This window comes from Mustela erminea, chromosome X, assembly GCF_009829155.1.
Source record: "Mustela erminea isolate mMusErm1 chromosome X, mMusErm1.Pri, whole genome shotgun sequence".
Lineage (NCBI taxonomy): Eukaryota > Metazoa > Chordata > Mammalia > Carnivora > Mustelidae > Mustela > Mustela erminea.
In genome coordinates this window covers 84,063,473-84,084,365 of record NC_045635.1, presented here as the reverse complement: position 1 = coordinate 84,084,365, position 20,893 = coordinate 84,063,473, and the positions used below count along the sequence as shown (strand labels likewise).

General features: G+C 38.7%; 1 protein-coding gene across 8 annotated transcripts in view; it reads left to right on the top strand.

Annotated features, from left to right (window-relative positions):
* TCP11X2 (t-complex 11 family, X-linked 2) overlaps positions 1–19,304 on the top strand; it is a 42,370-nt gene extending 23,066 nt beyond the window's left edge. For 3 of the 8 annotated variants that reach the window (XM_032331598.1, XM_032331595.1, XM_032331591.1), the window contains 9 exons: positions 2,040–2,172; positions 5,041–5,161; positions 6,125–6,345; positions 6,893–6,916; positions 7,291–7,427; positions 15,697–15,914; positions 15,993–16,192; positions 17,005–17,168; positions 18,876–19,304. In XM_032331598.1, the coding sequence (XP_032187489.1) occupies positions 2,123–2,172; positions 5,041–5,161; positions 6,125–6,345; positions 6,893–6,916; positions 7,291–7,427; positions 15,697–15,914; positions 15,993–16,192; positions 17,005–17,168; positions 18,876–19,108 (1,368 nt within the window). In that variant the 5' untranslated portion in view covers positions 2,040–2,122 and the 3' untranslated portion in view covers positions 19,109–19,304. The remainder of the gene's footprint in view (positions 1–2,039; positions 2,173–5,040; positions 5,162–6,124; positions 6,346–6,892; positions 6,917–7,290; positions 7,428–15,696; positions 15,915–15,992; positions 16,193–17,004; positions 17,169–18,875) is intronic. The other 5 variants (XM_032331592.1, XM_032331596.1, XM_032331597.1 and 2 more) reach the window with 5 other exon arrangements.
* Positions 19,305–20,893: the final 1,589 nt, after the last annotated feature.

Genomic DNA, 20,893 nt, shown 5'->3' with positions numbered 1-20,893 from the left:
CATTGATTGAGGAAAGGGAGTTACCTTGAAGTTTACGTCTATATGAATATTAGAAAATAAAAATAAAAAGGAATAAACTAGACTAAACTAAACTAAAATTAAAAAAAATTTAAAAATAGAGAAGCAAAAGAAGAACACAGGTGTATGTATAAAAAATTTCAGGTTAGAAGGTTATTATGGAATTTGATGTACTGGACATCTCACTGTGATGGTCAATAGGTTAAAAAATTATCTATATTAAAAAATGAACCAGAATATTGGGAATGAGTTAAAAATAAAAGTTGTATCTATGAAGTAGTGGTGCTTGTTCTCTTGTCATCTTTTTTTTTTTCTTTCCTGTTTGATTTTCTGGGGGAGGGGCCTGCCACGTGGGTTTTCAGTCAATGATATTCCTGGAGTTAAGTCCTCTCACCCCCGAGGGGGTGGGCTCTGAGGAAACCAGTTTTTTCAGGCCTTTGTTGTCTGGAGGTTTTTATGTTTGTTCATTTGTTTTCTCTCACCTTGACAGCTTTTGATAGTTTTTCGAGGTTTAGAGGAAAGCAAACTGCACCACGACTTCCCTCTCAGAGAGAAGCCTCATTCTGCTCCCCTGTGGGTGCTGCAGAGCCCATATAAATTCCCCCTTGGCTGCTGACAGAGCAGGTTCTGAGTCGCAGTCCCTTGGGGACACAGGATCTCCTGCTTTTACCCCAAACCCCCTCAGTGGCGGCTGTCTGGGCAGCTCCAGACCACCGGAGAGGTTCCAAACAGCAATCACACACTGAGATTTTTCCCCTGGCCCAGGCTGGGAGTGCCTGGTCTTTCTGGGTCTAAGAGCCCCAGGCTTAGGCACACCTCTCTTAAGGTAGGTTGTGGGGCATGCATGTCTCAGGCTCTGATAGTATGGCGCGGGTCTAAGAGCACCGGGCTGGGCCTTCACACACCTCTCTCAGGGGAGAGTGTGAGGAGTGTGCATCTCAGGCTCTGATAGTACGGTGCCATGTTCTGCAGGCTGGCAAGGGTCCCAGCCCTTCATGGGAGCCAGACCCCACTTGTTCTTGGGTGCGCTGGTGGCTCAGGGACCAAGACTTTGTTTCTCTGCTGCACTCTCTGGCTCAGTGCCAGGGGAGGCTGTCCTGGGTCCGGGGACTTAAGCCCCTGTCCCTAGCTGCCCCAATTCCCACAATTTCCCCCCACAATCCTTTGCTCTTTTTGAGTGCTTTCAGCCAGTTTCCAAGTTAATGCTGTTCCCCAGAAGCAGGGCACTCTCGGATTGGGGTATTACTTTCCAATCGGTCGCCTCTGGTGGTTCCCTCCCCCTTTTGTTTATCTTCGGATATCAGTCCAACATTCCCACTCCACTTTACCTGCCCACTTGCGTCTTCTGCCCCTGTAGAGATCCAGATATGTATAATTCTGATCTCAGCCTGAATTCATGGGTGATCGGAGTTCTTTGGTAGGTAATCAGCTCACTTTAGGGTACAGGTTGAGATGGCACCTCCTACTTCCCAGCCATCTTGTCTCCCCACTTTATTTATTTATTTTTTTGAAAATTTCTTTTAGTGTTCCAGAAATAGCAACTTTTAGAAAATTGTTTATTTATTTATTTTATCTAGGTTCCATGCCCAGTATGGGGCCCAATATTGGGCTTGAACTCACACCCCTGAGATCAAGACCTAAGCTGAGATCAAGAGTCAGATGCTTAACTGACTAAACCACCCTGGTGCCCCTAGATAATTACTTATTTTATAAACCATAATTTACCAGTGTTTCTTTGCTGTTTTTTACTTACTATTTTAACATTTCAAGCAAAGGGTTCTGAAATCAGTTTCACTTTTTGCTTTTCATAAACTTGTTCATGCTTGACTTCTCTGAGAATTCCAATGTTATTGAAAGGCAAAAGTTCAGAAAACCTCAAATACTAGAATGATTGAGTGAATCTATGTAAGATCTTCTCTATGGATCTAAACTTGGGGGCCTTACTTCACTGAGAGAATCTATAAAAAATAGAAATTTTACTTGTAATGGATCTCTGTTAATGACTGCTGTACTTTTTCCAGAGAGCAGACCTGAAGTACTTTCTGTCACAGATCTGATAGAGACAGTTAATGAAGTTTCTAAACTTAGCATTGCTCATGAAATAATGGTAAACCAAGATTTCTGTATGGAAGAGAGTATTTTACCTCCCAACAGGTATGGACTCTTCTATTTTTTTTTTTTTTTATTTTACTCCTCTTGTGATAAGTATATAACACAAATGACTCTTGATCAGGATTGAAGCGTTTTTATTAATACAGTTAATTTTGACTACGTCTTAAATGGTACCAACAAATAAAAGAGAGGAGTGTAATTACCAGTGTAATTATTAGTTTCATGTCAAAGCAGAAAAAAATATATTTAAACAGGAATTAAACCAAAGATGTTGTTGTCAGAATGTTTGTTTTGGTATCCCAGTTAATAATGAAATACAGAGTTAATTTTGATCTTTTTAGACAGCCTTGGAAGAAATAGCTCAAGAAAGTTATTCTTTTGTCTGCAGATCAAAGAGGTACTGGTGAAAAGAGTACCTTTCTAATAGTGGTATTGCCAACTCTTCATGAGAAAAAATTTCAGAGAACATTTCTGCCTTATAAGTAGCTTAATAAAAATTCTCGGAATTAAGATCAGAACTACATTGATAAAGAATGCCTGTCTAAAATCAGGCTTTATTCTGGTTCTTATTAATTACATTCATGTTGCAAGACACAAATAAAATTTTATGAATTAAATACTTCTTTTTTAAAATATTTTATTTATTTGACAGACAGAGCTCACAAGTAGACAGAGAGATAGGCATAGAGAGAGGGGGTGGGGAAGCAGGTTACCCGCTGAGCAGAGAGCCCAATGTGGGGCCAATCCCAGCACCCTGAGATCATGACCAAGCCGAAGGCAGAAGCCCTAACCCACTGAGCCACCCAAGCACCCCTGAATTAAATACTTCTAATAGCTTGTTAATAGTTAAATGCATAAATTAATTTGTTGTGCCCTAATTGTATAGCATTTCTAATTTCCCACTTTAGGGGTTCTATTTCTAAAACACTTTGCTCTGTGTTTCTTTTGATCTTCACATTTCTTAGTTTTCCCTTACCTGTTGTTAATAGGTACTCATGCTAGGCACAGCTTTTCCAAAAGAGGTTTCCATCAAAAGACCAATCTCCTAGCATATTCCTCACCTCTACCATCTCTGAAACTCGAGTTAATTTTTTTCCTGCTGGCTATGGTGCAGAGAAAGTGAAACTAGGAGAGTGAAGATCTGTTAAAGTGGCTGGGGGTTGTGGTGGTGATAAGGGTTGGGTAAATGAAGCAGAAGGAATAATACTATTCAGAGCTTGATTTTTAGTTGTTCTGTTATTAACAGCCTTATTCTAGTGTAACAATGCAAAAAGTATAACAAAAACAAAGTTGAAATAGAATATGGGTTTATCTATTTCATATATAGATATTGACTATTGGTTTTACCTTTGGTCTTATAAAATAACACTAATTATAGTTATAGATTCTAAGGAAAATTTTATTGTCATATAGTTGTACAACAAACTGAGTACCAACTAGGTGAAAAGAACAATCCTTAATGCTGGGAACATATAGGTGACTAGGATGCTAGCTTTACCGCAAGAGGCTTCTGTATCAGAGATAGTCAAACAGTAGATAGCTACTGTGCAATGATAAGTTCTCTGGCATCTAGTATATGGAATTCTGTGTTTGTGTTCAGCTGCCCAAGAAGTGTCAAGAAAGACTTTCCTCATAAGGTAACACTTTAGTTTTGGAGTATGAATGGATGATTTTCAGGTGGTCCAGGGTGGGGGTGGGGATAGGTGAGGAAGGATTCTCCCAGAACTGGAACTGTCATGTCACAGGCATAGAATAGTGAAAGAAATTATATATTCATTTTAAGTAGGTTGTTATTGTTGGAGCAGTGTGTTAGAAGAAGGAAGGCAATAAGGTAGAAGTGACAGAAGAGGATCCTAAACGGTCTTAGAGACCGTGTATCCTGCTGGTGATAGGGAGCCCAGAGAGGACTTCAAATGAGCATGCCAACATGACCAGATGTATATCTTAGAAAAATAATTGATTTTAGCAAGAATATGTGGCATTGCATAAGACTTTGTTGGGGAAGGAAGACCATTTAACAGGCTACTGCAATAGTTCAGGTAGGAAATGACAATAGATAGAGGTATTTTGGAAGCAAAATCTCTGGAATTTGGTGACCAAGTAGATAAAATGTTTCAGGAGAAAGCAGTTAGAAGGACTCCAGTACACAGCAATTATGTATGTATTATCTCACAAATGGGATTGGTGTGTTGAGAGATAAACTTTGACTTTTTTTTGACATTTATCTTTGTAATTGTTTGTAAAAGTTTTAACAAGATCATGTACATTTTTGTATTTTTTGAGGGAAAAGGATTAAGCTTTCTGGTTCCAAACAAGGAACAGGTTTGAATGGAGATGATAAGGGGTAATCAAGGAGGAATTTTTTTTCTTCGATTTCAAAATGGAAAGAAAAAGAACATCTAGTTGAACCTATAAGTCTATGGATATAGAAACTAAGGCACACAGCACTTTACCAATGAAAGTTAACCATTCTCCCCAAAGGTAACCAGTATTCTGATTATTAACACCACAGATTATTTTGCTTGTTTTGAGGTTTTGTATATGGGAGTGTATAATATAAATTCTTTTTTTGTCTGGAAAAAAAGAAACTAAGGCACACACTTATGTTCGATGCAAAAGCAGGGCTAGAACTCAAGGGCTTAACTCCCTACCTAGTTCATGGTTCTTCCTACTGCAGGATGAGAGCTTCTCTGGAACCTTGAGATACCCTCCTGAGAGGATTTGGCTAACATCTTTGCATTTGACACTAAATTTAGCTTATTCATTCAAGAGCTAACTATAGTTCTTGGCTTGGCAATTCAGTGATCTTTCATGATACTAAATGCTATTTGGTATTTAAGAAATTATTATCCTGATTATTATCAGTTCTCTGGGTAAAGAGCAATTTGCTCATTTAAACGTTTTTTACAGTTTGGAAGGCAGGTTCATGGAGACAATGTACAATGCTTTTTGGGACCATCTGAAGGAGCAACTATTGAGTACTCCCCCTGACTTCACCTGTGCTCTTGAACTTTTAAAAGAAGTTAAGGAGGTGAGTAACAACCCTCTCATTTGTGGATGTTAAGTTCCTGAACATACCAAATCTTTGGATTGTTGATGATTACCAATATCTTAAGTTGTGTAACGCCTCCCTGAACATAGTCCATTACTTAGACCATCTAGAGAAGCTTTTTTTCTTTGCATGATATGAAGCTCAAAAGGTGATATGTTGCTATAATGGCACAGTATGTCATTCAGTTAAAAAGATTTTCACTAATCACTTACTATGTTTTGTTTTTAAGAAGCACATAAGTGAGTAAAGGATCCCTTGCCCACAAGGGCTTTTGAGCCAAAAGGCTTATACTTTTGAGTCAAAAGGCTATTTCCAGTGACCTTTAATGGTTCCTTTACTTATTTTATCTTTGATCTTTGAAGTAGAAATAACCTAAAAATGTCTTTATTCCTTATTAAGAGTGCTTCAATCACCTTGTGGTGGTGTGTATTTTATATATTTTATATCCTGCACTTATTTTTATCACACTTATTTTTATTCATATTTTCATATCCTTATGATCAGAATATTATATAGCATTGTTGTTATTACTGATACCAGTGAAGCCTTGAACTATAACTGGCCCCCAAACAGAAAGAGATAGTAGTCTTTTTTTTTTAAGATTTTATTTATTTATTTGACAGAGAGAGAGATCACAAGCCGGCAGAGAGGCAGGCAGAGAGAGGGAGAGGGAAGCAGGCTCCCCGCTGAGCAAAGAGCCTGATGTGGAACTCAATCCCAGGACCCTGAGATTATGACCTGAGCCAAAGGCAGAGGCCCAACTCACTGAGCCACCCAGGTGCCCCAGAAAGAAATAATATTTTTCTATAAGAAATTTAGAGACCTATTTTCAAGACTTCCAAAAGACATAGAATAGGATGTCTTTGTTTCAAGAAGGTTTTTTATTGGAGAGTTATTAGCTTTCTAAACAATTTGGCTCCATTGATTTTCTTCTATGGACAGATCTTGTTATCACTGCTATTACCACACCAGAACCGCTTAAGAAATGAGATTGAAGATGCTCTGGACATGGATCTCCTTAAGCAGGAAGCAGAACATGGGGCCCTGGATGTCCCTCATCTCTCTAACTACATTCTCAATTTGATGACCCTCCTATGTGCACCAGTCCGCGATGAAGCTGTGCAGAAACTAGAAAGCATGACAGATCCTGTGCAGTTACTAAAGTGAGAAACAAAATATACTGTCCCGGAAATCTGCCTTAAACAACTATGTCAGAAAGCTCTCTCCCTGATACTGTGTTATAGCTCCTGCCTTGTTTAGCTTTTCTATACTGAAGAACTGACTAATACCTTTTTTAAAAGATTTTATTTATTTGACACAGAGAGATCACAAGTAAGCAGGGAGGCAGGCAGAGAGAGGGAGAATCAGGCTCCCTGCTGAGCAGAGAGCCCGATGCGGAACTCGATCCTAGGACCCTGAGATCATGACCTGAGCTGAAGGCAGAGGCTTAACCCACTGAGCCACCCAGGCACCCGTAATACCTTTTATTTTGCTCCCTAGACTATTGGCTTTTATTTTCCAAGGACAGACTCTCAAGGCCTTTTTGGTGATCTTCAGATCATTGTACCCTTTTTAAGAAGTGATGCTAAGAGAGAGTACAATGATTCTTTCTTCCAGAGATTTCAAATAGCCTTTTCCCAAATGTTTTCTTATGTATCTTAACTTAAAGCCCATGAGGGGACATCAATGAAGATTATCCTTGTTTCACAGCTGGGATAATCAAGACCCAGAAAGGTAAATAGTATGTCCAATTAGATAGAAATTTAATTATCATCATTCCAACTCCTTACAGTTGGTTGTTAGGACTTTGGTCCTTTTCCTTCCACTGAATACTCATTCTGAGAAGATAGTGGCAATATTGGAAAGAGTTCTACACTGCTAACTAAAAGGACAGAAGACATATTTGTCCTTACCCCTGACAACAATGCACTCTGTGGCCATTGTCCCCTAACCACAGTGTTCTTACTTGTAAATTGAAGTTGAATTATTGTTTTTAAGGTCCATTTTAATTCTAAAATGCTGGGATTTTAGGAAATCTTGCTTGAGTTCTATCTCTCCACAATAGATTTCCTTTCATAGTGTAAATATTTTATTTCTCCTTATGACAGGGGTATCTTCCATGTTCTGGGCCTGATGAAAATGGACATGGTGAACTATACTATCCAGAGCCTTCGACCCTACCTGCAGGAACATTCTGTCCAGTATGAACAAGCTAAATTTCAGGAACTCCTTGATAAGCAGCCTGGTATGTTTAAAATTTAAGTGTGGTAGAGGGAGATTTCACCTTGGGTTTGCCTTCTTACAATAATAAAATATATTTTTAAATTTTCCTTTATTATGTTATGCTAGTCACCATACAGTATATCATTAGCTTTTTTTTTAATTAATTTTTTTATTTTTTTTTATAAACATATATTTTTATCCCCAGGAGTACAGGTCTGTGAATCACCAGGTTTACACACTTCACAGCACTCACCAAAGCACATACCCTCCCCAATGTCCATAATCCCACCCCCTTCTCCCAAACCCCCTCCCCCCAGCAACCCTCAGTTTGTTTTGTGAGATTAAGAGTCACTTATGGTTTGTCTCCCTCCCAATCCCATCTTGTTTCATTGATTCTTCTCCTACCCACTTAAGCCTTTTTTTAATTTTTTATTTTTTCAATGTAACAGTATTCATAATTTTTGCACCACATGCAAATCCGTGCCCTCTCCAATACCCACCACCTGGATCCCCCAACTTCCCAACCCCCGCCCCTTCAAAACCCTCAGATTGTTTTTCAGAGTGCATAGTATCTCATGGTTTACCTCCCCTTCCAATTTCCCTCAACTCCCTTCTCCTCTCCATCTCCCCTTGTCCTCCATGCTATTTGTTATGCTCCACAAATAAGTGAAACCATATGATCATTGACTTTCTCTGCTTGACTTATTTCACTTAGCATAATCTCTTCCAATCCTGTCCATGTTGCTACAAAAGCTGGGTATTCATCCTTTCTGATGGAGGCACACTACTCCATAGTGTATATGGACCACATCTTCCTTATCCATTCGTCTGTTGAAGGGCATCTTGGTTCTTTCCACAGTTTGGCAACCGTGGCCATTGCTGCTATAAACATTGGGATACAGATGGCCATACATATGTACCATTAGTTTTTGTTTTCACTACATCTGCACCATTTCACTACATATGTACCATTAGTTTTTGATGTAGTGTTCCATGATTCATGGTTTGTGTATAACACCCAGTGCTCCATACAATATGTGCCATCCTTAATACCCATAACCAGGCTAAACAATCCTCCCACACCCTTTAAAACCATCAGTTGGTTTCCTGGAGTCTATAGTCTTTCATGGCTCATCTCCCCCTCTGATTCACCCCCTCATCATTTTCCCCTTCCTTCTCCTAATGTCCATCATGCTATTCCTTATGTTCCACAAATAAGTGAAATCATATGATAATTGACTTTCACTGCTGGACTTATTTCACTTAGCATAATCTCCTCCAGTTCCGTCCATGTTGATGCAAAAGTTGGGTATTCATCCTTTCTGATGGATGAGTAATATTCCATGTGTATATGAGCCTCGCCTTTATCCATTTGTCTGTTGAAGCACATCTCAGCTCTTTCCACAGTTTGGCTATTGTGGACATTGCTGCTATGAACACTGGGGTGCATGTGGCCCTTATTTCCACTGCATCTGTATCTTTGGGGTAAATGCCCAGTAGTGCAATTGCTGGGTCATAGGGTAGCTCTAATGTAAACTTTTTGAGGAACCTCCACACTGTTTTCCGAAGTGTCTGTATCAACTTGCATTCCCACCAACAGTGTAAGAGTGTTCCCCTTTCTCCACAACAGCTCCAACATTTGTTTTTTCTTGCCTTGTTAATTTTTGTCATTCTAACTGGTGTAAGGTAGTATCTTAGTGTTGTTTTGATTTGAATTTCCCTAATGGCTAATGATGATCACTTTTTCATGTGTCTGTTAGATATTTCTATGTCTTCTTTGCAGAAATGTCTGCTCAAGTCTTCTTTCCATTTTTTGAATTGATTATTTGTTTTTTGGGTGTTGAATTTGAGAAGTTCTTTATAGATCTTGGATATCAGCCCTTTGTCTGTACTATCACTTGCAAGTATCTTCTCCCATTCTGCTGGTTGCCTCTTTGTTTTGTTGACTGTTTCCTTTGTTGTGCAGAAGGTTTTCATCTTGATAAAGTCCCAAATGTTTATTTTCACTTTTGTTTCCTTTGCCTCTGGAGACCTGTCTTGAAAGAAGTTTCTGTGGCTGGTGTTCTCCTCTAGGATTTTGAAGGATTCCTGTTTCACACTGCAGTTTTTTAGCCATTTTGAGTTTATCTTTGTATACAGTATAAGGGAACGGTCGAGTTTCATTCTACTGTACATAGTTGTCCTATTTTCCCAGCACCATTTATGCAAGAAACTGTCTTTTTTCCATTGGATATTTTTTTCCTGCTTTGTCAAAGATTGTTTGACCATAGAGTTGAGGGTCCATATCTGAGCTCTCCATTCTGTTCCACTGGTCTATGTATCAGTTTTTGTGCCAGTACCACACTGTCTTGGTGATCACAGCTTTGTAATATAGCTTGAAATCAGGCAATGTGATACCTCCTGGTTTTTTTTTTTTCATTTTCAACATTTCCTTAGTGATTGGGGTCTTTTCCAGTTCCATATAACTTTTAGGATTATTTTTTCCAGCACTTTGAAAAATGTCAATGATACTTTGATTGGGATGGTGTTTAAAGTACAGATTGCTCTGGGCAGCATAAACATTTAACAATGTTTATCCTTCCAATCCATGAGCATGAAATGTTTTTCCATCTTTTGTGTCTTCTTCAATTTCTTTCATGAGTGTTTTGTAGTTCCTTGAGTATAGATTCTTTATCTCATTGGTTGGGTTTATTCTAAGGTATCTTATGGGTCTTGGAGCTATTGTAAATGGAATAGATTCTCTAATTTCCCTTTCTATAGGTACATTGTTTGTGTATAAGAAAGAAACTGACTTCTGTTCATTTATTTTGTATCCTCTCACATTACTGAGTTGCTGTATGAGTTCTAGTAATTTGGGGATGGAGCCTTTTGGGTTTTCCACATAAAGTATCATGTCATCTGCAAAGAGAGAGAGTTTGACTTCTTCTTTGCCAATTTGAATACATTTTATTTCTTTCTCTTGTCTGATTGTTGTTGCTAGGACTTCTAGTACTATGTTGAATAATATTGATGAAAGTGGGCATAACTGTTGTGTTCCTAATCCCAATGGAAAGGCTCACAGCTTTTCCCCACTGAGATTGATATTCACTGTTGGTTTTCCATAGATGGATTTTATGAAGTTGAGGAATGTTGCCTCTATCCCTATACCCTGAAGAGCTTAATTACAAAAAGATGCTGCATTTTGTCAAATGCTTTGTCTGCAACAATTGAGAGGACCATGTGGTTCTTCTCTCTTCTCTTACTTATGTGTTCTATCACATTGATTGTTTTGCCAATGTCAAACCATCCTTGCATCCCAGGGATAAATGCCACCTGGTTGTGGTGGATAATCCTTTTAGTGTGCTGTTGGATCCTATTAGCTAGGATCTTGTTGAGAATCTTGGCATCCATATTCATCAGGGATATTGGTCTGAAATTCTTCTCTTTGATGGGTTCTTTGCCTGATTTTGGGATGGACGTAAAGCTGGCCTCATAGAAAGAGTCTGGAAGTTTTCCTTCCATTTCCATTTTTTAAAACAGCTTCAGGAGAAGAGGTATTATTTTTTCTTTGAATGTTTGGTAGAGTTCTTCAGGGACTCCAACAGGCCCTGGACTCTTGTTTTTTGGGAGGTGTTTGATCACTGCTTCAATCTCATCACTAGTTATTGATCTATTCAGGTTTTCCATTTTTTCCCATTTCAGTCTTCATAGTTTATAAGTTTCTCAGAATGCATCAATTTCTTCCAGGTTGCTTAATTTATTGTCATATAGCTACTGATAATAATTTCTGATAATTGTACTTATTTCCTTCATATTAGTTGTGATCTCTCCCTTTTCATTGATAATTTTATTAATTTGGGTCCTTTCTCTTTTCTTTTGGATAAGCCTGGCCAGTGGTTTATTGATCTTATTAATTCTTTCAAAGAACAAGTTTCTAGTTCCATTAATGAGTCCTACTGTTATTTCTGGTTTCTAATTCATTGATCTCTGCTTTAACCTTAATTATTTCCATTCTTGTCTGTGGATTAGGTTTAATTTGTTGTTGATTCTCCAGATCTTTAAGATGTAAAGATAGTTTATGCATTTGGGATTTTTCTTTTTTTTTTTAAATTTCTTTCCAGTGTTCCAGGATTTTTCTGTTTTCTTGAATGAAGCTTCAATGGCTATGTATTTCCCCCTTAGGACTGCCTTTGCCATATACCATATATTTTGGATTGATGTGTCTTTGTTCTCATTGGTTTCCATGAATTGTTTAAGTTTGCCTTTGATTTCCTGGTTGACCCAAAATTCTTCAGCACCATGGTTCTTGAGCTTCCAAGTATTTGAATTCCTTCCAAACTTCTTGTGGTTGAGTTCCAGTTTCAAAACATTGTAGTCTGAGTATATGCAGGGAATAATCTCAATCTTTTGGTATTGGTCGAGCCCTGATTTGTGATCCAGTATGTAGTCTATTCTGAATAAAGTTCCATGCATGCTTGAGAAGAATGAGTATTCTGTTGTTTTAGGCTGGAATGTTCTATATATATCTATGAGGTCCACTGGGTCCAGTGTGTCATTCAAAGCTCTTGTTTCTTTTTTTATTTTCTGCTTAGAATACCTGTGTATTGCTGAGAGTGGAGTGTTGAGGTCTCCTACTGTTAATGTGTTCTTATCAATTGGTCTCTTTATTTTGGTTAACAGCTGGCTTATATAGTTGGTTGCTTCATGTTGGGGGCATAGATATTTCCAATTCTTAGTTCTTATTGTTGGGTAGACCCTTTAAGAACTATGTAGTGTCCTTCTGTATCACTGATTAGTCTTTAGCTTAAAATCTAATTTGTCTGATATGAGAATCGCTACTCCAGCTTTCTTTTGAAGTCTGTTGGTATGAAAGATGGTTATCCATCCCTTCACTTTCAGCCTGGGTGCATCTTTAGGTTCAAAATGAGTCTCTTGTAGACAGCATGTGGATGGATCCTGTCTTTTTATCCAACTCTAACCCTGTGTCATTTTATGGGAACGTTTAGGCCGTTCATGTTGAGAGTGATTATTAAAAGATATGATTTTATTGTCATCATGTTGCCTGTGCAGTCCTTTTCTCTATAGATTGTATTTGTTTATTTCTGTTCTATATCACTATTGGGACCTTTCTCCTTTTATAGAACCCCCTTAATATTTCTTGCAGGGCTGTCTTAGTGGTCACATGTTATTTCAGTCTCTGCTTGTCCTGGGAACTCCTTATCTCTCCATCCATTCTGAATGACAGCCTTGCTGGATAAAGAATTCTTGGCTCCATATTCTTCACATTTAGTATCCTAGATATGTCTTGCCAGGCCTTTCTGGTTTACTAGGTCTCTGAAGACAGGTCTGACATTATTCTGACATTCCTCCCTCTGTACGTAAGGAATCTTTCCCCCCTAACTGCCCTTAAAATGGTTTCCTTGGTTCTAAGATTTGTGAGTTTTACTATTACATACCTGGATGTCAATCTGATCTCCTTGATCTTAGATTTGTTCTCTCTGCCTCTAGGACACAAATGCTTGTTTCATTCCCCAGATTAGGGAGGTTCTCAGCTACGATTTGCTCAAATATATCTTCTAGTCTTCTCCCTTTCTCCACACCCTCAGGGATCCCAATAATTCCAACATTGGAATGTTTCATGACGTCATTTATTTCTCTAATTCTCTTTTCATGGATTTTGAACTGTTTGCTCCAGGCCTCCTCCTGCTTCTTTTCTATCAGTTTGTCTTCCAGATCACTAATTCATTCTTCTGCCTCATTTACCCTGACTGCTAGAGTATCTAGATTAGATTGTATCTCATTGATAGCATTTTTAAGTTCTGCCAGATCCACTCTCATTACTGCCCTTAGCAAATCTATGTTGCCATTAATAGTTTTCTCCAGACTGACTATTGCCTTCATAACTGCTACCCTGAAGTCTTGTTTCTGACATCTTGCTTAGATCCATATCCATTATATCTGTGGGAGAGACCATTGTCTCTGGGTCTTTTCTTTGTTGGGAGTTCCTCCTCCTAGTCATTCTATTGAGTTGTATTTGAGGGGTATACAACCAAAAATATCAACCACAATCCAGGCAAGGTGCACCCTGGGAAGGTTTGGAGCAATTGGAAGTCACCACCAAAAAGAAAAGAAAAGCCAAGAAGAGACCTAAGAGTAAGCTTTATAAAGTACAAAATCAAAAACAAAAAGACTGACAAAACAAGCAAAAAACAAAACAAAAGAAAGAAACCCAAAATAAAAATGGGGGTTGACAGGAAGGTGTCTATAATCCCTGATGTGGGCCAAGAAGGGTATTTCAATTCTTCCTGGGTGAATTTTGTTCTCTTTGTTAGAGAACTGTACTTCTCAGAGATACAGGGAAACTAAAACTGATATGTGTATGTGTGCATGTATATGTGTATGCATATATATATATATATATATAGAGAGAGAGAGAGAGAGAGAGAGAGTAGGAAAAAGGAGTACATTGAAGCTAATGTCTGTATATATATATAAAAAGAAAAAAGTACATGTATGAAAAATTTCAAGTTAAAAAGTTACTATGGAATATGTTATATTAAACATCTAGTTGAAAGGATAAATAGGTTAAAAAATATGAAACACGAGAAAGAATTAAAAAAGAGAGAAAAGTTGTATTTAAGGAATAGACAGGCTGTGAGGCAAAACAATGAGGTTAATATACTGTTTTCCCTTAGTGTTGGTGTTTTACAGTTTTATGAGGACCCTGTGGTTGTTGTCCTCTTGTTCTTTCAGCTTGTCTCCTGGGGGGAGGGGGCTGCCACATTGCTTTTCAGTTAACCCTGCTTTGGCTGAGTTGCCCTGCCCCTTACCAAGGGGCTGGGCTCCATGGAAACCAGTTTTCCAGGCTTTTGTTCTCTGGAAGCTTTTGTCCTCTGGTGGCTTTTCTCACCTTTGCCTTTTCAGAGAGTCAGAGCAAAATAAACTGTCCGCACCTGGACCAGTGACTCAGAGGGAAGCCACAGTCTGCTCCTCCCTGAATCCTTCAGAACACACAGACACCCCTCTGCAAATGCCGTTGAATACTGCAGCCTCCCATAGGTGATGTGCCCATAGCGACCCTCTCAGTGGTCAACGAAGGCCCCAGCTTATCTCTATACCCCAGCGCCACCAAAACTGGGAGAGATCCCAGTGAAGGCAACCCGTGCCCCAGCCATTGCCATTCCTGGAACCATGGGCTCCAGTCCAATCCAGGTCCTCTTGGTGGTAGCAGCAGGAGCTGCCAGTCCCAGAGACTGCTGACTCAATTCTACACGAGCTGGCAGGTGGCTGCTGCAGTGGATCCTTGGGCTGTGGGCTGTGCCTGGAGCTACCTGGTCCCAATGTCTGCTCCTTAAGCTCCCTTGTTCTTTTTGAGTGCTGTTATCAGTCCCTTCCCATCTCACAACCACGGGTCTCCAAGCTATCACTGGTCCCCAAGTGCAGGGTGCTTTTGCACTGTGGTATTACTTTCCAGTGGCTAGCTTCTTGTGGTCCCCTGCACCCTCCGTTTATGCTTTGACATCTGTCTGTGCAATCACAGCTCCATCCTTCATACCTCTCAACTGATGATCCCCTACTCCTGTATAATCTTACATCTTAGGCTGATTTCATGGGTGTTCAGAGTGGCTTGACAGATATCTAACTAAATTAAGGGGACTGCTTGAAATGGAATCCCCCACTCCTCCACCATCTTGCCCTCCTCTCAATAAGATATTTTCTAATTTTTGAATAAAATTTCTTTTTCTCCAAAGGAAAAAGATTTAATATAAAGATTTAAGATTCACATCATGACAAATAATCTAAAATTGAATACCTTATTGTGATAAAATTTCAACTTCTGCATTTTTTTCCTATTTAACTTATCTTCCTACCTTTTTTCCCCTATGTTTTTCTTTTACTTTCACCCCACCTCTCCCTGTCTATGGTTACATTGACAGATTCCATTCTTCTCCCCAGTAGTTTAGAAAGCCTACTCTTCCACAAGCTACAAGGATTAACACTAATTTTAACACATCCTTTAACTTTACCAACATCTAAGTAGTATATGTAACCTTCCTTTCCCCTACTCCCCACATATTCTGTTCACAGTCCATCCTTCTGGGTAGAGATATGGCATTTTAATTTCATTTTCCTTTTTTACTCTTGCTGTGGGAGGAAGGTAATATATATTGTGAATAAAAGTTTCTTTTTTTGAGTAAGAGGTAGCGAAAAATATTTCTCTAAGACAGAAAATTTTACAAAATAATATTTATTGACCAAGAGTATATCTTAAAACCATAGATTTTAGCCCTTATATATTCTCTTTGTCATAGGTCTCCTTGATTGCACCACGAAATGGCTAACCAAAGCAGCAACAGACCTCACTACATCATCTCCAGGTTCTCTTGGCTCTCCCAGCTCCTCCAGTTTGGATCGTTCACCTCCAAATTGGGCAACTAACAACTCAGAAATCCCCAATCCCACAATGGTGCTATACCAGGGTTACCTAAATCTTCTTCTCTGGGATCCTGACAATGATGATTTCCCTGAGGTAAGGATGTGTGTTAGAGCATTGCTTTTTTTGTTTAGTATTTAATGTCTCTACTAGAACCCTCCTCTCTTGACCTAGTCTTCCCTCTTTCAAAAGACTCTCCTGATGGATAGAATACGGCTACAGGAGATGGAGTCCCAGCTGCACCAGTTAACCATCCTGGCCTCAGTCTTGCTAGTAGCCAGAAGTTTCTCTGGTAATGTTTTATTCAGCTCACCTGAATTTGTGAATAAACTGAAATGCATAACCAAGGCCCTGACAAAAGAATTTAACTCCAGGTAATCTTCATAGACAGATATTTTTTTAGAGTTGAAAATAATATATGGTTTTTGGGACATAGGCAGATAATGTAATTATTGGTTATTTGTCATCACACATCACAAAAAGGACTCTGGGAACCACCTGCAATTATTGTTGGTGCCTTTTGATAAGTCATATTGAGGCTTGGGATAGAGAAAAATAAATTCTCAAGAGGAGAGTGTGGAGGCTAGTTTACTACACAGCATTCATTATCATGTTTCCTAAAAATGAGTCATTACATATTTGAATGGGTGACACTGGGTTTGTGTATGTATATCCAGAAGTTTATCAATTGATCATTAATATTGATTTATCATCACTGCATATAGGGTACCACAACCAAAATAAAAAGAGAAATCAGAAGTTTAGGTCTCTTAACTTATTTATAATTTAACTGATGAAATAGGAAAAACACAACTATGGAAAATCCCCCAAGAAAATCTCATGAATTACATGGAGCACTGGGTGTGGAGAAAAAATAATGAATACTGCTATGCTGAAAATAAATAAATTAATTAAAAAAATATTTAAGGAACTAAAGTATACTGAGTGGGTTCAATCATAGACCTGAACCCTTGTCCAATTTATCTTGTTTCTTTTTGAAATCTAAAATAGTGCTATATTTGTGAATTTGTTGTCACCTTGAGAGTAACAATGAAGGTTTTTAATCTGTACATGGGTTCCTACTGTCTACTAGTGGTGGGGGCTTAGAGTGGACCAACCTTCTGTTAGGGGCTCTCTGGGCTTTGACCCTATGCCAGGGTTATTCTGCTTTCTGTCCATTATCTAGGCCTCAAGAGACTATGGTGAGTGTGAGTGAACAACTGTCCTGGGAAATCCATCAAGGACTCAAAGACATGGACCTTACTGCCCTGAGCAGTGAAAACACATCATCTCTTAAAGGCCAACTCCAGAATATTGCCAAGAAAGAGAACTGTGTTCGTAACATCATTGGTAAGGGTCCCATAGTAGTGATAGGGAGGGGTGTCAAGAATGTTTAGGATGAGGAGGTAGACTTAACCTTGGAAGCCAGTTACTGACAAGCATGATTATTGGGAAAGTCTTTGGGCTTTAGTTTTCTCATCTATAATATACAAGATTGAAATGGATCTCTTTCAGTTTGAAGAGTGAATGTATGGTTTTAAGGTGGACCTGCAGCTAAGATATGTACTTTGCAGGTGTGAAATACTGTCTGCCCAACCCTACCAAGTCATCCCTGGTCATTTTCTAGCTATAGTCCAAGATCTATGATGGAAAACCATTTGCTTTAAAAGTTATTGTGTGGGCTTCTACTCCCCTCCAAGGAACTGATACTGACTTAGGTTGTAGGACATATTCCATGCTGGAAAGGAAGCAGTGAACTTGGTGAGCTTTCTTCTAACTTTTGCATTTTAACAGTCTGATTTGGATGTGAGGGCACTGGTTGCAATGTATGCCTTTTTTTCCCCACATATATTTTATTTATTGAGGTATATTTCATACATGTGTTTTTAAAAAAAATTGTTAATTTCAGGGGTAGAATTTAGTGATTCATCAGTTGCATGTAACACTCAGTGCTCATTACATCAAGTGCCCTCTTTAATGCCCATCACCCACTTACTCCATTCCCTCACCCACCTCCCCTTCAGCAACACTCAGCTTGTTCCCTATCATTGAGTCTCTTATGGTTTGCCTCCCTCTCTGTTTTTATGTGTTTTTTTTTCTACAAAATACAGTATTTATTTAGAATGAGTAAAGAAATCACATCAGAATATAACCAAGAAGGATTACAAATATAACACAATGCAAAAGAATAGCATATTTTAAAAATTAATTCCTTGAAACACTTCTGTAATACTTTTCCTAAATTATTTGGTAGCATAATCTTATGAAAGTTTTTGATTATTTTCTCTTATAGAGTAAATAGAAAGTTAATTTCAATCTTCCTTAAAGGAAGTTTCATGGATTTTTATTTTTCTAGCATTGCCAAATACATTCTTGATTGAATAAAAAGTGTAGTGTGATTAGGCTACAAGGAGAAAAAAATCTTTTTTTTTTCCAGTTTAGTGGTATGCATATTTTATTTTATTTTTTTATTTTTTTATTTTGTTTTTTTAAATTAAATTTATTTATTTTCAGCATAATAGTATTCATTATTTTTTCACCACACCCAGTGCTCCATGCAATCCGTGCCCTCTATAATACCCACCACCTGGTACCCCAACCTCCTACACCCCCGCCACTTCAAACCCCTTAGATTGTTTTTCAGAGTTCATAGTTTCTCATGGTTCATCTCCCCTTCCAATTTCCCTCAACTCCCTTCTCCTCTCCATCTCCCTATGTCCTCCATGTTATTTGTAATGTATGCCCTTTTAACATCAGGTACAATATCTGAGATCCTCTTGTTAGGTCAGTGCATACCAGGAGCTCACTTAAAACCACACAATCTTATGAACATCCAGAAATTTGCTAGCTGAATATCTTTTGATCATGCATTGGTTTTGTGAGCTTGATAGCAACCCCTTCTCCAAAATGAAGCAAACAAATCTTATTTATACAGTTTATCCAAATGAATGGGTAGGTCAGTGAATATCTTAGTTAACTTTCATGAGCAGAGAGCACAAGAGCATTGTGAATGTCTCCTGAAACCTCTTTGATCTTCCCCCTTTTCCTTGCTCACAGATCAGCGAATCCGTTTGTTTCTCAAATGTTGTTTGGTTCATGGCATGCAGGAGTCTCTGCGAGACTTCCCTGGAGGCCTTAGTCTCATTGAAGGAGAACTGGCTGAACTAGGCTGGAAGTTTTTCAATTTGATGCATCACAATCAACAGGTATTTAGCCCCTACTATGCTGGAATCCTAAGAAATATCATCCCTCCAGCCCAGGCACAAGAAACAGAAATGGAGTCTGTCTGATAATGCTGGACCCTAGCTATGGCAACAGGGACCCAGGAGAGAGGGCTCAGAATGTTCCTGGGATGACATCACCTGTGGCCAGGAGAGCAGCTAGACCTCTTCCTCACTACATCCAGGACACAGAGATGAAGGGTTCAAGAAAGTAACACCGACTGGTTCAACCTCCTTTATTAATAAACTTCCAAGCTGCAAGAAAACATCATTTCCTTTTGTGCTGCAACTGAATCTAGATTCTGTATTCTTATATTCTAATTATCTGAGAAGGCAGCAGACCCTCAGTTTTCCTTTTACTGACTGATAATTCTTCAGTATGCTGATGGTTGAGCAAACATCAGGGCACCAGGTGCTGACATTATTTTCCATAATAGAAAATAATTTCCTTGAGGGCTATGAAAACTCTTTGTGGACTGGAATTATCTAGAGTATGAATATATAGGCTCAGGAGATCAGAAATTTACTGAGCTACAGAACAAGAGAGGACATAGAACCCCATTTCCAGTTCAAATTTCCCTATCATTTTAAATGATGTAGCAATAGTAAGAGCCCCCATTTCCTGTACTGGAGTGTGGCATGAAGCAGTATGAAAACTGGGGACTAGATGTAAGTTGATATTGTCTGCTAACAAGCATTCAGTTGAGGACAGTTCTCAGCCTCCACAGGACTTATGTATCTCAACTGATCCTGAGGGTGAGGTTTGGAGTCTCCTATAGTAACACCAAATCTAAGCATTTGGTCAGTGACTGACTTGCCTCAGGTTCATCCCTGGAACTTCTCTACAGCTTATTTTATTTCTTATTTCCACATCTCTAGGCTTAGGACACCCCATTCTTCTTGACAGAGGTGGTGTGGGTATTCAAGTGTGGAAGCAGCCACCACACTTCTCATTTGCAGCCTGGAACTCTAACTACAAGGCTATGATTATCATCTCAGCTGGAATCACACATGACAATTGTTCTAGGTCCACAAGGACATGGGCTTGTTTTCTGAGATTATAGAGATTCATCCTATCATTCTTAGGCCAACTGCAACAGACCAACAGCAATCTAGGAGATTAAGGAAAAAATTCACTTTGGATTTTGACTTGTTTGGAATGGACAGGGAAAAATAAAAATTTACTTATGGGACATTATAACTGGTAATAAAAAATGCCCTCACTGTTTCATGGGATGGAAAGAACTGAGGATAATTTACTTAACTCAAAAAAACATAACAGATGGAATTTGAGTTCCTTTAGTCCCTAGGCAATTTCTCCAGAGGTAGATTCCAGATGGGTAATACAGCTAGGTTAATGGAGTGATATTTTTACTTTGGATGGATATAGGAAACAGAGGAGCTGAGGAATGGATTATTCAGGAATTCTAATCTTGTGACTTAGTCTCAGAAAAGTGACAAATGCTGGTGAGTGTGGTATATGTAATGCCAGGTAGTGAACTTTGTCTAGTTGGATTTTCAAATTTGATTTACCAATATTTATACAATTTTAAAAAATCTTAATTTGGGGGCACCTGGGTGGCTCAGTTGGTTTAGCATCTGACTTTGGCTCAGGTCATGATCTCAGGGTCCTGGGATCCCCTCTCCCAACCCATGTGTTAGGCTCCCTGCTCAACAAGGTGTCTGCTTGTCCCTCCTCCCTCCTCTCCCCTTGCTCAAGCTCTCATAAATAAATAAAATCTTTAAAAAAATCTTTATCTTGGAAACCTGATTATCTTAGAAAAATGTTCTCTGAAAGGATCTTTATAGAGATGGGTAGGTACTTGGTAGATATAGACATTAGACTGAAATGAA